Source organism: Mesoplodon bidens, assembly GCF_964165515.1.
Source record: "Mesoplodon bidens genome assembly, chromosome: 3".
Classification (NCBI taxonomy): Eukaryota; Metazoa; Chordata; class Mammalia; order Artiodactyla; family Ziphiidae; genus Mesoplodon; species Mesoplodon bidens.
In genome coordinates, this window is record NC_138178.1 from 24,215,404 (window position 1) to 24,232,158 (window position 16,755).

Sequence of the window (16,755 nt, forward strand, 5' to 3'; positions counted from 1 at the left end):
GTCTTTGGAGGATTTCCTGCTAGAATCTCAACTCCTTTTTTGCCATTTGTCTTACCTTCAGTTACTCTTTAAAAAGTATTCTCCTCTAGTGTTGTTTTCCAGTAAAATCTCATGGTTTCCACGAAGATGTCGAGATGTAAGTTCACCTGAACTCAGAATTGATATGAAGGCACGTGTTGTGTATTTCTGCCAAATGCCTTGTGCAGGTGTGCTCTGTGGGATGTTCTGTCTCCTCTGTTCTCCCCCAGAGCAAATCTATGCCCCGGCATGCATTGACGGGGGTAAATTCTCCCCATCTTCACCTCGTTTCGAGCACCGAATTATGATAATGATGGTACACCCTACCTATATTTAGTACTTTACACTGTCTGCAATATTTCATTGAACCGTCATAAAATCCAATATGTTGTCACACGTGAGAAAGGGCTTCACCTTTTGGGGAGGGGGCCTACGCTTGCCGCCCTTATTACTTTAAATTCCTGACACACCCTGGCGCTGTTCATTGGTCTGAGATGTGGCTTGGTTAATGCGTTTTATCTGCATTTTCTCACGCACAGGTTACTCTGGCCAGGACTTCGACTGGGCAGATTATCACAAGCAGCATGGGACAGAAGAAGCGCCTCCCTTCTGCTTCAGAAACGTAAGAAGCCTGGTTCTTGCTACACCTTTACTCATAAATGTTGTCCACCTTGAGTTGTATAAGTTGCTTTTTATTTATTGAACAAGATGAGGTTAGAGTGCTACCCTGGACCATGGGATCCTAAGCCTTTGGTCAGGTTTGAAAAGTCCTCCTTCCCGTTTTTGTGTCAGTTAGGGCGACGCTGGGCTGTAGTGACAGATTAACTACTAAACATGTCGTAAGTTTCTCTCTCACCTATGGACAGTCCAGGTTGTTCCTGATTAGCAGGTGGTTCTTCTCCTTGCACTGAGCCCTGGTCTAGGTCTGTACTCGGCTTCGTCATCTGAATCTAGTGAGCAGATAGGAAAAGAGAACCAGGAGACGATAACCCTAGTTCTAGACACCGTAGCTTGATATTGACACATATTACATCTTACTCTGTCACCTTCTGTCGTTGAGAACTAGTCACTCGGCTACACCACGCCATGAGTGAGACCAGGCAGTGTGCCCTGGCTGGGCGGTCCCCCCACCTTGAGCCTGTACACTGGCAGGAGGAGGACGGAGTTTGGTGGACCGCCAGCCACCAGGGCCACCATTAGCTGTGCACTTGCTATGGAGTGTGATATTGGTAAGTTCATTGAATGAGAGATTCTCTGCTCCTGAGGTATATTCTTAACATATGTTCCTAAAGTTTTTATTGGATTAAAGTAATAAGATGCTAACCCAACAGTTTTCTGCTGTGCTTACTTTAAGCCACCTCCTTCTTCAAATACAGCTTATCGACACAGAGACACATAAAATAACTTCGTGTGTGTGTGTGTGTGCACTTGCTTATTTATAGGAGTTTGTTGTATAAAATAGTTTACAAATTATTCATGTAAACTTTATCAACCGTAGGAACTAAAAAGGGATGTGAATTATCATCTTCGTTTTGAGAGTGAGGCAGAGATGCATAGCCTCGTGTGTTTAACATGCATTTAGTTATGAGACTTAATTTTTTATGCTAAGAAAAAAGAGGCAGTCCTCCGGTTGGAGACTCCAGATACTACAGTGCAATGTGCTCCCACACCAAACAATGGTTTTCTGGGCACTTGCGCCTAGAGCTGCTGATTCATTGCTGCCCCACCGATAATTTTTACTCCAGGGATTCAGTTGGCAACGCTTTCTGATGGGAAGAGCTGGCTTCATAGAGAGAAGCTCAACACTGAGCATAAATTATAATCAGATTTTGGAGAATTAAGTAGGTTGATGACGAGGTCAGCTTGTGCTCATAAATACGGAAACACGTCAGTGGCAGGGTTGGAAATCAGGGCTCCTTACATGATTGAATGAACTTCGACTGGATGACATTGCCTTTCACAAAGGTAGCTTTTCTGAAGCGTTGAAAGAGCTGTATGAAGGGTGTGAGGTGGTGTGGAGACAGCTGTGCAACCTGCCACCATGGGAACAGCAGCTGGTTAGCTCTTAAGGCATATTAAGTCCAGTGGAGTCTTACTACACTTCTAATCGTGTTGACATCACTTGTCATGGAATCTGCTGCCCTCGTTGCCTTTTATTTGCGATTGTGGAACTCCTCATTGCATCCTCAAACCCCTTTGACGTTGTGCTTTCTTCCAGACGGGAGATCGTCCTTCCTTAACTCTTTAGCCTTGGGAAGAAACTCCTCACATCTCCCCCTTGTTCTGGATTTAGGGAGTTATTTCTTCTGTGACAACGTGGTTCCCCCAAGGTGTCTTTTTATCTGTCTTCTGCTCCCATCAGCCAGCCATTGTCCACATGGACCTTTATAGTGGAGCCAGGAGCCGTATCCCCAGGTGGCCTCTGAGCTTTCAGGATTCAGCTACCAAGATGAAATCTGTATTAATGAAAATGCTGGCCTATTCATTAGGAATGCACTTGTTACAAAGATGCCCCCCTTTGTTTCTTGCTGTCCGTTTATTTAATCGACAGGATTGTTATCTGCCTGGTGGCACGTGCATTGCATTACTGGTACTTTGCTGGGTGATGTTAACAGGCTACAAGTGCTCTTTAATGGAATGCTTATCATGAATCATTTTTTAATCACACATCTCGTGTGTACCAGAGGAGGGGTAGTGTGGAAGTGGATGCATGGGAGACGTTTCCCTGGGGATGTTTAACAATCCGAGGCTGTTCTGAGATGGATTGACACAGGCAAATGCTTAGTAAGATAAACTCAAAGGTAACAGTTTTGCTATTGATCCTTTATAAATTACCCTCAGGCAGTGAGCTGAAATGAAAATAGGTTACACGGTTGTAGCTTTCCCTTATTAAGTAGGATAAAATGCATTTTAACTTACTTAGAGGCTTTTCAGGCAGTGTATCGAGTCATGTCATCAAAAAGAAACTCAATACCTAATATGCATGACTGAGGCCAGACGACTTGCAGAAAAACAGCCAACCTAGAATTCCTTTGATTTCGATTTCTGAAGAAACGTAAAGGAAAGGAGCATATTGGTTTCTCAACATACATTGGATAATTTTGTTCTGGTAACATAAAAATATAATTGCATTTTCAACTTAACTTCTATAAAAAGACATGGAAATGTGAATTACCTTGGTTTCTTTCCATGAGTCATATAAAGATGTAATCTCTCTTACTTACAGGAACCTGTTTATCTCAGTTTATGTATTTCAAAGTAGATACATTTATATAGTATTGCAATGTCTGATAAAAAATGTATAGTAGTGGGTAATTTTGGAAAATTTCATATTTATTTTTAAAGTGTTTAGAGGGAGTTTTGCTTCTAGTATTGGCTGAGTAAGCTCATACTGAATTGATCCCCCTGCAGATAGCAACTATAAATTCTGGGCAGAATACCAAAACTAGTACCTGAGAGACATGGAAAATGAACAAAAGCAGAAGGATTCTAGAGGGGAACAGATGCTTGGAAGAAAGTAGTAGCAGGAGTGGTCACCCATTTTTTACAGACTTTTGGCTTAAGGTCAGCCACAGTTGACAACATAGGGGATAATGAAAACAGTGATATAAAATTCAAGGTCTTTCTGGTCTGATGAACCAGTTAACAGAATTTGGGCAACCACAGCTACTGGAAAGTGAGGGAAGACTCAGACAGGGGAGAGGCAGGAGGGGAGACCACAAATCCAGTGTATAAACTCTGCCTAAATCTTTAACTGATCCCTGAACCATGTATGTGCCAGGAAAACTCCAAGAAGCCTTGCTAAGGATGAAAGAACTGAACTGAGATTTGAGCTGCTTCTCAAGAGACAGAGTGTGTAGTTTGTGTCCAGCCAAGTTAATTGCTTGCTAAAACAGAAAAATCAACACTCTTGGGAGGAATATAACACAATGCAGAGTCTCTGTGATATATATTTAAAACATCCAGGTTTCAATCCAGAGTTGCTCAATGCATGAAGAAATAGGAAAATCAGACTCATTCTCAGTAGAAAAGATAAATCAACACAGACCAAATCCAACATGACCCAGATGTTGAAATTAGCAGACAAGTATTTTAAAGCCCCTATTACAACTAAGCTCCGTGGAGTAAAGCAGTGGTTCTCAAAGTGTAGTCTTTGCACCAGCAGCTTCAGCATCTCCTGGGAACTTGTTGGAAATTCAGATTTGCTGACCTCACCTCAGATCAACTGAATCACAGACTTTGGGGTGAGCCTTAGCAGGCTATGTTTTTTTTTTTTTTTTTTTAATTTTTTTTTAATTTTTTGCGGTAGGCGGGCCTCTCACTGTTGTGGCCTCTCCCCTTGCGGAGCACAGGCTCCGGACGCACAGGCTCAGCGGCCATAGCTCACGGGCCTAGCCGCTCTGCGGCATGTGGGATCTTCCCAGACCGGGGCACGAACCCGTGTCCCCTGCATCGGCAGGCGGACTCTCAACCACTGCGCCACCAGGGAAGCCCAGCAGGCTATGTTTTTAAAAAGCTCTCTAGATAATTCTGATACACTCTAAAGTTTCAAACCATTGATGTAAAGGAAAATATTCTTGTAATGAATAAAAAGATAGGAAGTGCCAGAACAGAAGTAGAGATGATAAAAAAGAGAAATTTTAGAACTAAAAAATACAATATCCAAGATAAGCAAATTCATGGGAAGGGCTTAATAGCAGAATAGAGATGACAGAGCAAAGAGTCCATGACCTTGAAAATAGAAATTATACTATCTGAAGAACAGAGAGGAAAAAAATGATTGGAAGGAAGGGAGGGAAAGATGAATAGAATCCAGGGATCTGAGCAACCATATCATGTGTACTTGGTGACGCAGAAGATGTGGCCACAGAGATTGTGGAAGAAAAAAATAGATGAAGAAACTCCAAATTTACCGGAGTAGCTGAAAGATCTAAATTAATGGGTTCAGGAAGCTCAGTGCATAAGCAACACAAATACAAAGAAACACAACCTAGTCAAATTGCTGATAACCAAACATAAAGAGGAAAATCTTCAAAGCATCAAGAGAAAAATGATACATTCCTTATACAGGAACAGCAATTTAAATAACAACAAACGTCTCATCAGAAACAATGGAGACTAAGAGATGGTGAATTAATGTCTTTAGAATGCTAAAAGAAGAAAACTGTAATTCTATATCCAGCGAAAATATACTTACGGAATGAAGATAAAAAGACATTTCATCCAAGAAGATTGTACAAGTGACAGACACTTGAAAAAGTGCTGAACCTCATTGGTTACAGAGAAAATTCAAATTAAAAGCACAATGAGGGCTTCCCTGGTGGCGCAGCGGTTGAGAGTCCGCCTGCCGATGCAGCCGGTCCGGGAAGATCCCACATGCCGCGGAGTGGCTGGGCCCGTGAGCCATGGCCGCTGAGCCTGCGCGTCCGGAGCCTGTGCTCCGCAACGGGAGAGGCCACAACAGTGAGAGGCCCGCGTACCGCAAAAAAAACAAAACAAAAACAACAACAACAACAAAGTAAATAAAAATAAACAGAGAACAAAGGGAAAATGGAGACCATTTCAGATAAAAGAAAACTGGGAATTCATCACCAGTGGACCTTGCACCAAAAGAAAAGCTAGAGGACAGACATCCTGCTGAAGGAGATGACCCCAGGTGGAGGTCGCCGTCTCCTTTCACCCTCAGATACGCCCAGGAGGACGTGAGTGAGGAGCACAGGGACGTGGGAGGAGTGATCGGTACTGCAGTGATTCTGAGGTTGGAAGGACGCACATGGAACTGGGAAGCCAGAGTGGACTCACCCTCACACTCATTCAGCAGATATTGTTAGGCACCTGCCATGTGCCCAGCGTAGTTCTCATTTCTGGGAAACAAGCGAAGGGTGTGTGGTTCTTTCCTCGTGGATGGTGGGGGAAAGACTAAGCAGGTGCACTCGCCTGTCTGTCTTATCAATAAATCTGTGTGCGTGCGCGTGCGCATGCGCGTGCGCATGTGTACATCTCTGCCGTGCTCGCTGGCCACTCTCTCGCTGCGTGTTATCTGGCTGTGGTATCTGCTGGCTCAGTGTCAGTTCTGTTTCTCTTTCAGACGTCATTCAGCCGGGGCTTCACACAGAACATGAAACTTGAAGCTGTGAACCCCAGGAATCCGGGAGAACTCTGCGTGGCCTCTGTCACTGCTGTGAAGGGGAGGCTGTTGTGGCTTCACCTGGAAGGTACTCACAGTTCATAATCGTTCTGAATTCAGGGTCCACCTGGAGAGGGCAGGGTGCAGATGACGTCAGCACTGCTCAGAAGTGCCCCTTTTGCTTTCCTTTTATTTCAACTGTCTTAAATTATTCAGCGTTCTTAAATAAGTGAAACTAATCATATATGAATTTGTTCAGAGGCTCTCATCTTAACTAATCATTTCATGAAATGAGACTCTGGTGCAATAATTAGGTTTGGAGCACAGTGGTCTTTGTACATCTCTGATTATAAAATCTAATATCACAATTAAATTAATATGAGTCACTAAATTGAGGTCTTGGTTATTAAGAGGATAAAATTATATGTTTGCATTTTACTGTGAATCATACCCTTTACTTTGGTTTCTTTCGTAGATGTTTAATTTTTCCTTAAAGTAGTAACTGGACATGACTTTCTCCCCAAATATATAATAAACAGAATTTAGGCTTGTTTGTTTAATGATGTTTAAACTGTTCTTCATAGCTGCATTTTATTTCTAATTGTCCAGATAATTCACAGAGCCATGCACTTTGTAAGCAGAACCTTGATCAGATTGTGGGCTTAGATAGGAGACTGTCTTTTTCAGATGTTATATTTTCAGGGAGGAAGAATTAAAATGAATTTGCTCTCTAAGATTGTGTCATCTTTCTGTGATTTAAAATTCTGTGGGTCTTTTGTTTGTTTGTTAGTTGTTTGATTGTTTTTCAGTTTCACAGTACTTGGTAGTTATTTCAAATGAATATGGAAAAAGAATAAGATGCTGTAGATGACTAATGAAGTGATGTTAGCTTTCCTAGTCCAGATTTTAAATTTTATGACATGGTCAACCACCATTGGAATAGAAAGTTTGGAAGGTCATAGAATTGGTGCCAGTATCTTTATCCTCTTTCGTCAGTAAACAAGTCTAAAAAAGCACTGAAGGTTCTTTGATAGGCCTACCGTCTAATAAATATTATAGTCTAAGAGATAGGGAGGGGCAGAGAACAGTGATTTTAGCTGAAGGTCCAGTGTGTTGTTAATTCCCAGAAAATAGTTTAAAACATAACTATGGTTTAGGATTTCAAAATCAATCTGAAATAAAAGGAAATCCTCAAAAAGTTGGTAGCTTAGTAGGTTTTCGAGTAGAATGGCCTCGAGTTGGAATTAGCCAAAATGTAGACACACGTGTCATGGTGATATTTCTGTAGCTACTGGAGTAGGACATGAACTTACTTTCATTACTGCATATAAAGTTGAATCAACTGCTCTTGGAAAAACAAGATCCCTTCGGTGATTTGGAATCCCTAAATTGAACTTGCTACCTAATACTGTGCTAAGCCTAATATTATGAGAGATTAGAGTCTTGTTTATGTGATTAATTTGAAAACAAAAGTGGTAAAGTTCAAGGCCCATGTTTCATCACTATTATTTAGCACATGACGGTTAAAATTCTCTGGCAGTCATAATTTATTTAGCAGTTTGTACTTCCAAAGTGCTTTTAGCTGTTAGTTACCTAAGAGAGAGAGAGTAGTAAGAGTGTCCTGATTTTTATAGATGGAGAAAGTAGCTAAGCCATTAACATGTGCCTGAGGTTCGGTTTCATTGCTCTTGACATCTTTGTTGCTTAATTCAACATACCCTACAACTTCCCAATTCTTAAAAAGAATGATGAGCAATGTCTAGTGTATATTTAACATTTTTGACAGTCTTGATTTTTCTTTGGTTATAAACTTCTGGTTTTATAGCAGAGAAATGTAAATCAGCTCATGTCAGCTCTTTTTCTTATTCTCCGGAGTGCTTTCATTGGGAGTAATGAAAATGAGTTAACATTAGGAAGCAGGTCAGGAAATTGATTGTCCATTTTCCCAGACCTTACGTATTAAAAAATTCAAAAAAAACCAATCTGTTGAATATTGTTTACCTGATGCTATTGGTCAACATTATGCATTTGCCTCATCAATTAAAGTTAAAATTCATTCAGTCTGCTGATCTTTCTTGAATTTGGGGTTTTGGGGGGAGTTTTGTTTTGATGTTTGGCCCTTCCTGGACACTGACCTTTTAAAGTGACAGCAAGCTTAATGGCACTTACTTCCCATTTTATCTCCAAGTTTTATGTATTTAGTGTTTTCTTTCCTCAGTCCTGGGGACAAAATGTTAGAGATTCACTCCAGTCACTTCGGGGCAATTAAATTATTTTTATGATGATGGTGATTCTTATTATAGACCATTTATATGACAATTTATAATGTACTTCATACGAATTTGTTAGTTATTTTTATGTAATAAATTGATTTGAAATATTTTCAACACATGGCTAATTGACTACGTTTAGTAATTAAAAAGACCATTTTAATTCGATATTTGACTTCTTTTAAAGTCAGATAGTTCTTTAAGTGCCTCTAAAGGAACTGATGTTGAAGAGGAAGCGATAAATCAAATACGTGAGATTAGTGTAATATTATTTTGGGTGCATATTTGGAAAGAATGTCATATCATCTCTACAGTTATGAGCATTTCTTCATATTCTACGAATTACATTCAGTTTTAGTACCTCTCGTATCGTAGCCCCACACGCTGGCTCACACCCTGGTACATCTGCATCTCACAATCCAAGTCACGTTACATTCATTGGCAATCATTTTCTTACGGGACAAATAGGGTGCGGGTGTTCTATTCACTCTCAAAGTGCATTCATTCACGAAGAGGATTGACATCTTTGCGTTGCCTTCCTTGGTTTCTCTTGTCTCTGTTATTATTAATACTGTTTTCCTCCCGTTTCAAAGAGATGTGATACGTATTCCCTTTATTCCCCAATATTAGGTATTTCAGCCTTTTAGCTGAGGCAGAAAATTCCTTTTATGTCATAAAAAGTATCACAACCTGCAGGCTTCATTTCCACTGGGTTGTTTAGGTCTTTTATTGTTGCCACTACAGGAATTTTTATAGAGAGCTTAAAACATGAGCAGCAAATCCTGGTTTTGACATTGGGAGGCCTGTTAAAAATGAAAAGAGGAGGGGGTTCTGGAATGGCATTTTTGCACTTTGAACGTGGGGAAGGGATGGTGGCCCTCCCATCATTTGTTTCCTGGGTCTTTCCCTTCTGGTTTGTTAAAAACAAACATACAGAGAGCAAAAAAATGAAGATGACCCAGAGGTCATCAGGTCTGTGGAGAAGTACCAAAATGTAAGTTCAGGGAGCTTAACTCACACCATCAACTTAGGTTGTTACTAGCATCTCATGATCTTTACTTTTTGCTGCCCTCCGAAACAAAATTTAGAGAAAATAAAAATTTTCCACAGTCAATACTAGCAAAACATAGTGTATAAATTTCAATCTGTGGGTCTGAGCTGTGTATCACTTTGGATGGTAGCTTTTTGAGGAACCGTATCCTTTCACCGTGAACTGCACATCGCCATTGACAGGGACCGAATGTGCAGGGACGTGGTCCCTGATTTCCGCAGGAGATGACCATCGCGAGCCATGCGTGGGCTCTTTAAGTAGACTTTGAGCGTAGGTGTTTAAACACCAACGACAATTCAAGGACGGATATGATCTCTCCTTTTCCCTCTTCAGAAACGCATACGCTCTGCAACTGTCCAGTGGCATTTCTGATGTATCTGACTCGCTCCCAGCTTCTTGGCTGTGGGGAGGTGGATCTCTTGGCACTTTGTACTCTGCTGGTTTCCTCTGCTTGCTTTCAGTTTCATTCACCTTTCAAGGTTGGAAGGCAGCAAGCAGCTTGCAGGGACCATGTCCTAGCCTCCTTCACCTGATACTACAGCATCCTAAGCCAGCTTCCAACTCTGTTATTAGGAGTGCTGGCGTAAGGGTGTAGACCTTTCACTTTTGATGCGTGGACTTTCCCACAACCCTCTCTTTTTGCCCTTGTCTTTCCCATGTACTCATTGGTCATCTGGTGTTTCCTTCCCTCATATGGGAAGGTCAGAATTCTTCAACATCCTTCATTTCCCCGGTTCCCGTTCAACCTCCTCTTCCTCTGTGACTCAAGCAGCGGTTCTGTACTGATGTGTCCAGATGCCCAGCGCTCACAGCAAACACGTTCAGAACTCCTGTTTCCAGCTACCTGCAGAGCGTCTCCCTGGGGACGTCTGCGTTTCCCAACCGGAGGCCACTGTTGTAACCCCAGTGTTTGCTCTTCTCGACTTTCCCATCTCACCCAGAGGCACCATGATTCTACCCAAGTTAGACACCAAAAAGTCATCCTCTTGTCTGTTTGCTCTCCCACTGCCCCCATGACCAGTAGCGACTCCAGGCCCCCCGCCCCCATCTCTGTCCTCTCCCTGCCACACTCTGGTTCCAAGTCTCCATCCCTTCCTCTTAGGATGTCGGTAGTCTCTCAACTGCTTTCTCTCCCATCCTCATAGAGCAGTAAGGCTTAGCTCTGTATAATACAGCCCCTGCCTTCTTCTAAGTATTCAACGAGTCTGTATTTCTCACAGAGCAGAGACTCAAATTGTATAACTCAGCATTCAGCCACCCCCTCCTGACATGCACATCTGCTTCCTAGATGTGTGATCTTGAGTACTTTGTGAGTTTAGACTCTCCTTTTTCTTCGTGCAGTTCCATAAAATGTAGGGTAACGGATTCTGCCTTATAGGATGGTTATGGGTGAAGTCCTATTTATAAGGTGCTCGAGTTATGCTGGGCGCATCCTAGGAAGTGGAGGAGGTTGATGAGCAGAAAGAAGGCAGCACCCTTCCATTTCAGCCTCCCCGCCTGGAGCCTGTGCACCAGCAGAGTGGACCCCTCGTGTCTGTAAACATCTGTGCTCTTTGCCTTTTATCACACAGCACAATGTTTGTATGAGAGTTCACGTGCGCTCTGCTCGCTAAAGGCTTGCTGAATAGATACGAGGAATAAATAAAATCGGTGTCCCTTAACGAGAAAGCGATTTAAGATACGAGCAGCCCCTTAAGAACTGCTGTTTGGCTAACCGAGTTTTGAGACAGTGAGATGTTTTTTACTTGTAAGCTAAAATTCAAAAACTCCTTGGTCATTTTTTTTTCCGTGTGTGCTTGGTTCAGTTCCAGTAAACTACCTTCTGCATCATAACACACGGGAGTCCTATGAAAGTGCACATTACTGGGGCTGCTCCAGACCCATGACTTCCGAGTCCTGGGAACAGGGTCTGGGAATCTGCATTTTCATGTCACCCTCCCCGGATGATTCTTTTGCACGGAGAGTTTGTAAAGGCCTCTAGGAGATCAAATGGGCAAAGAAACTCAGGTGACGCAACCTCTTCTGTCTAGGAGACCAGGTGCAGAAAACGGCTCTTTAAGCCTTTTCTGTAATTTGTGATAAAGTCAGGTGGTTAATAGCGTTTTGCAGAGACCTGCAAGAATGAAACAAGGGAAAATGCAAATGTGAAAGTAATTACATTTCAAGCCAGTGTGGGTGGTTTTTAAATCTTTAAAAAGAGGTATGGGCTGCAGGAGACATTTTGGGGAGAAGCTGCTTTAGCAGATAGGGGTATATATGGGAGCAGGACCTGTATTCTTGCACAGTTAAGGAACGTGGCCCAGAAGTGGGTGCTGTCTTTGAACAGGCTCTGAAGACTCCCAATCAGTTACACAGGTTCTGAGTGGTCAGCGACAGCCCTGGCTCTGGCTTTCTTAAGCAAAATGGGAATTTGGGGGAAGGCTTTTGATGGGAGGCTGGAGGGGGGGAATCTCCTCTCCAGAGGGCTTTGCAGCAGGAACCAAAGGAAAGTTTGGGCTTTCAAGCTGCCGTTGTGCTGAGTGTGACTTCTGACTGACCACGTTTTCCTCACGAGCCCGCCTCAATTGCTTTCTTAGGCTCTGGAGCTAGATTGCTTAGGTTCGAACCCTAGATCCCCCTCTTACTGGCCGGTTGATCTTTTCCTGACCCTCAGTTTACTCATCTGTAAAATGGGGATGAAAACCATCCGATCTCTTTGGGTCGTGAGGATGAAACACTTAGAAAAGTATCTGGTCCAGAGTAAGTGCTGTAAGAGTTTGCCATTCTGTGCATGGATCTCTCCCTCCACTCACACATTTAGTCCCATTCCTGTTGTTTTCCTTCAGATGGCTTCCTATCACATGTCGATCTTGCCAGCCACAGTTTTGCCATCTCTTGATGCCTTAGGAATTTATTCCAGAGCTGACAAGGGATCTCTGAGATCTTGTTCTGGGGGCCCCCGTCTGCAGGTGGAGGGCCCAGGATAGATGGCGGGTGGGGTTTCCAGCACCCAGTTCTTGCTTTTCTTTCTTCCAGTGCTTTACCTTTTCATCACACACTCGAGCCCATCACAAGTTGGTGTAGCCTTTAACTCTTGATGAGGGTGCTGGACGAGTCCCTCAGTCCCTCTCGCCTTTCTTCCTGTGCTGGCTCTCACCTGAGATGCAGGGACCATTCGGATTCTATTAGTGTAGTCAGTGAACATCATGTACTTCCTCCGTGGCTGCTCCTAGCCTCTGCCCTCACAGCCCTCCTGCCTCTGGTCCCACCAGCATCTCCACTGGTGCTCGCCCAGGCTCATTCCCATTTGCTGGGAATGAAGCAGTTACTGCTGTGAGAAGTTTGATTGGATCGTGTTCCTAGGAAGATACTTTAGCATCATCACAGCCATCCTATTCTTTCATCCTGAAGTTTCCAATAGAAGGGGCCACCGATTCTATCACAGTGCCCTGCATCCTCTGCTGGGTGAAGCTGTGATACAGTCTCTGCAGACAGAAGGGCAAGAGGCACTTTGTGGAAGTGGATGGGATGCGCTGGTCTGAGGACAGAGTCTCAGGATATCGCAAATTGCAAAACCATTTTAAGGTTCCAAAGTGATTCCTCCAACTTTATATGCTGGTACATGGGCCCTGTGAGTATGGAAAGTCTTTCTATTAAACATCATAGTTTAATTTCCTTTTAAGGTAACTTGTCCTCCCTTCATCCGACCTCTGTGGCCATACCGTGTGAGAGCCTCCTTTCTTCTCTGAATAGCTTTGTTGTGTGGTTGTCATTGTGATGATGGCGAGGTTGTAGTTGTAAGATAGGTAATTCATTCACAAGGGCTGAAAATACATAAAGTATCTTTGGTCATATTGTCTCCCCCCACTCCTGTCCCTCAGGCCCTTTCCCAGCAGACACCCACTGAATTAGGATTTTTCATTTCTTCCAGATTTATCTCATGCACATGTAAGTATGTTATTTTCCCCTTTAAAGCAGATGGTAGCATACTAAATATACACAGTGTTCTGTGCCCTGCTTTTCTTTTGCTCAAATATACATCTTTATGTATAAATATATAAAGAGGCTTCTCATTCTTTTTTATAGCAGCAGGATGGATATTCCATTATAGGAATGTACTGTAACTTATTCAAGTATGGCCCCGTAGATGGAGATTTAGGCTTCCCAGTGGTTTTTGAGATGAAGGTTTTGGGTAAGAATGAATAAATAGAATCCATGACTTGATGCAGCTGAAACAAAGTCAGAGATTGAGTATGGCCTTGTGTTTTTCATCAGACATTGTTCTATAAAATGATAAGGAATATTGCAGAGGCCCTTAGTGGAGTATCTCTCCACATAGGTAGTTTTGGCCATCCTAGAATAATCAAGAAGGAGCATTGGCAACATTTTAATGACTTATTTTGTAAGCTACTGAGTCTCTAATCTTGGGAAATAATGGGTTATGTTTTAAAAAATTATTGTGAGTCCAGCCATATATTTCTAGATTCATAAGATGGATAAAAGGAAATAAAAAAATAGTACTCATCATTCAGAAGAGGATTGGAGAAGTTTCAGGTTCACAAATACTTTCCTGGATGATAAACACCCCACTTTTCCATCAGTTATTATTTAATAGATGCCTTAATGAGCCAGATTTGGGGGTGGAAGGAAGGCAGGACTGTAACTTTCTTGAGAACATGGTTGCTGACACATCTGTAGCTCCTAAGTGTTTGTTTACTTGAACGGAAAGCATGATCAAAGAATATTAAAAGTATGGTAGGGGCTTCCCTGGTGGCACAGTGGTTGAGAATCTGCCTGCTAATGCAGGGGACACGGGTTCGAGCCCTGGTCTGGGAGGATCCCACATGCCGCGGAGCAACTAGGCCCGTGAGCCACAACCACTGAGCCTGCGCATCTGGAGCCTGTGCTCCACAACAAGAGAGGCCGCGATAGTGAGAGGCCCGCGCACCACGATGAAGAGTGGCCCCCGCTTGCCACAACTAGAGAAAGCCCTCGCACAGAAAAGAAGACCCAACACAGCAAAAATTAATTAATTAATTAATAAACTCCTACCCCAACATCTAAAGAAAAAAAAAAAAAGTGTGGTAAAGATGGCCTGAGAAATATATGAATGTATATATTGTTATAGAAGTGTATATGTTAAAGCATTAGTATGAACTAGCAGAACACTGGAAGATAGAAATAATTCAGGAAGGAATAAGCTATAAAGTCACTTTATGCTCCCTTTTGAAGTACTTCTTTGACCTTGAAAATCTTTTTTGTACCTAAACAGAAATCTGGAAATACAAATGTATCTAGTAGATGAATTCAACCTGTGAGCAAAATTGCTGAGTAGCTAAGAAATGTGCTCTATCTTTGTGTTTTCATGAGTCTGAAGCTGAGGCTGTGCCTTGTGAATTGGGCAACAGCCTGGTGACCCTCTTCATTGGCCCCTCTGCAGAATCCAGCACGCTTCTCGACAAGAAAAGTCACTTCCACATTTGAAGCTACTTGGAGAGTTTCTTTACCTTTTGTCTGTTGTGGACATCTTCTTGTGTATTTGATGATTTCTTTGGCAAATAGGTTAAATATTGTCTGAGTCCTATCACACAAGACAGAAATGCTTTCTTTCAGTCAACTGTGTTGGAAAATAATCTCTATAAACCTCCTTGTGTTCTTGTAGCTTACATACCCTTCAAATTATAGGAGAATTCAGTGAAAAGGAAGTTAGGATTGATCATCACAGTAATGACTTTTCTCTGAGAACAAATCAAAAGTTCAGCGTGACTAATGTTGATGATAATACGTATGTGTAAGTATCCACTGTCAGAGTGTTCAGGACACTTTGTCTACACCAAAATAACGTTTTAGCGCTAAACTGGGTACCTACCTTTATCAAAAAACGTACTCTAGGAGCCAGCGTAGCTAAAATGGTTAGGACCTTTTGTGTTTGCTGGTATTGAGCTTCAGGAAGCTATGTTTTGAGGGGGATGCTATTCCAAATTCATTAAATGTCGTGTGATGGAGTTTCTACAGTGTTATTTTTGTCTTGATTGGCAGTGAAGAAACCAAAGCACAGCAAGATTAAGTGGTCAGAGCCAGGGAGTCATTCTATTAATAGAGCTCTTTCTAATCTTTTGATTCTTAGTTCAAGAGTGTCTTCCCTCCAAGAGTGTTTTTAAAGAACTATTGATTCGGTGTAGAACTAGTCCTTTTCACTAGTTTGCTGGGTTCTAAATTTAACTCTCTCAATAAGCAGAGCTCCTTGGAACCTTTGCTCATATTACATCCAGATCTTTTCTCTCTTTCAGAGTCTCTCAGCTGTGATGCTGATTTATCACAGGCATCATTATGACTATGAAACAGGAGGTGATACGTAGGCACATCCCCACTAAAGAGACATTCCTGTATAAATGATTTTTGTGTGAAATGGCGAAAGTATGCAGATTGCAAACTGAGTTCAAAATAAGTGACTTCCATCACAGGATCAACGAACACGTTCCCTAGGAAATTGTGCCTTGATGATCACTCCTGATAACTAGTGTTACTGAGCCCTACTAGTTCCTTTTAACTGGAGCATTTAACTTTCATGGGTTGAAGGTTGACCTCTGCTTGGTGTTGGGTGAAGAAGTCTTGTCGCTTCCACCCCACAAGCTGGACCACCTTCCTTAATTTCAAAGCTGTTCTTAGGAAAGAAGTAGGCTTGTTCCTTCCAGCCTTTCTGGCTTAGATGCCAGTTGTCCCCAGATTCCTTCCTCTTCCTTCCATTTTCAGGGGGAAGTAGCTCTCCTCTCCAGACCCCCACTTCACGTGAATGCCTTGTACTCCTGCTACTTTACATTTCAGGCATTTGTATCTGTTGTAAGATACTGTCGGCTTTGTGTTTAACATTCAGAGGAATGTCTTCCTCCATCTCAGGGGTGCCCTGTGTTTTCCCTCCTTCTTCTGTGTCTTTGTTGGTAAAACCTGTTTTCACCTGCTGTCTTGACTCCTTGCAGGCCTGCAGAGTCCGTCTCCAGAGTTCATTGTTGACGTTGAATCCATGGACATCTTCCCCGTGGGCTGGTGTGAAGCCAACTCCTACCCTCTGACCACACCGCACAAGACAGTCTGTAAGTATCGCCCTGCTCGGAGCCCAACTGGGTAACATCTGGGACTTGGGTGAATAAACAGGCAGTTTGGTAAAGATAAGTTAGTGGGGCCAAATTGTAAAAATCAAAAAAGGTTGTTGATTTCACACAGAGCACCAGTACTTTCGTCTCATTTATCCTTTTAATGTCTGCGTGAGATGAATATTCGGAAGCATTTCCGTGGTTGACAGACTAAGTCAC

At 42.5% G+C, this 16,755-nt stretch overlaps 1 protein-coding gene across 2 annotated transcripts in view; it reads left to right on the top strand.

Annotated features, from left to right (window-relative positions):
- SFMBT2 (Scm like with four mbt domains 2) overlaps positions 1–16,755 on the top strand; it is a 205,810-nt gene that overhangs the window by 149,440 nt on the left and 39,615 nt on the right. For both annotated transcript variants that reach the window (XM_081230116.1, XM_081230117.1), the window contains exons 10-12: positions 558–640; positions 6,107–6,233; positions 16,423–16,536. In XM_081230116.1, the coding sequence (XP_081086242.1) occupies positions 558–640; positions 6,107–6,233; positions 16,423–16,536 (324 nt within the window). The remainder of the gene's footprint in view (positions 1–557; positions 641–6,106; positions 6,234–16,422; positions 16,537–16,755) is intronic.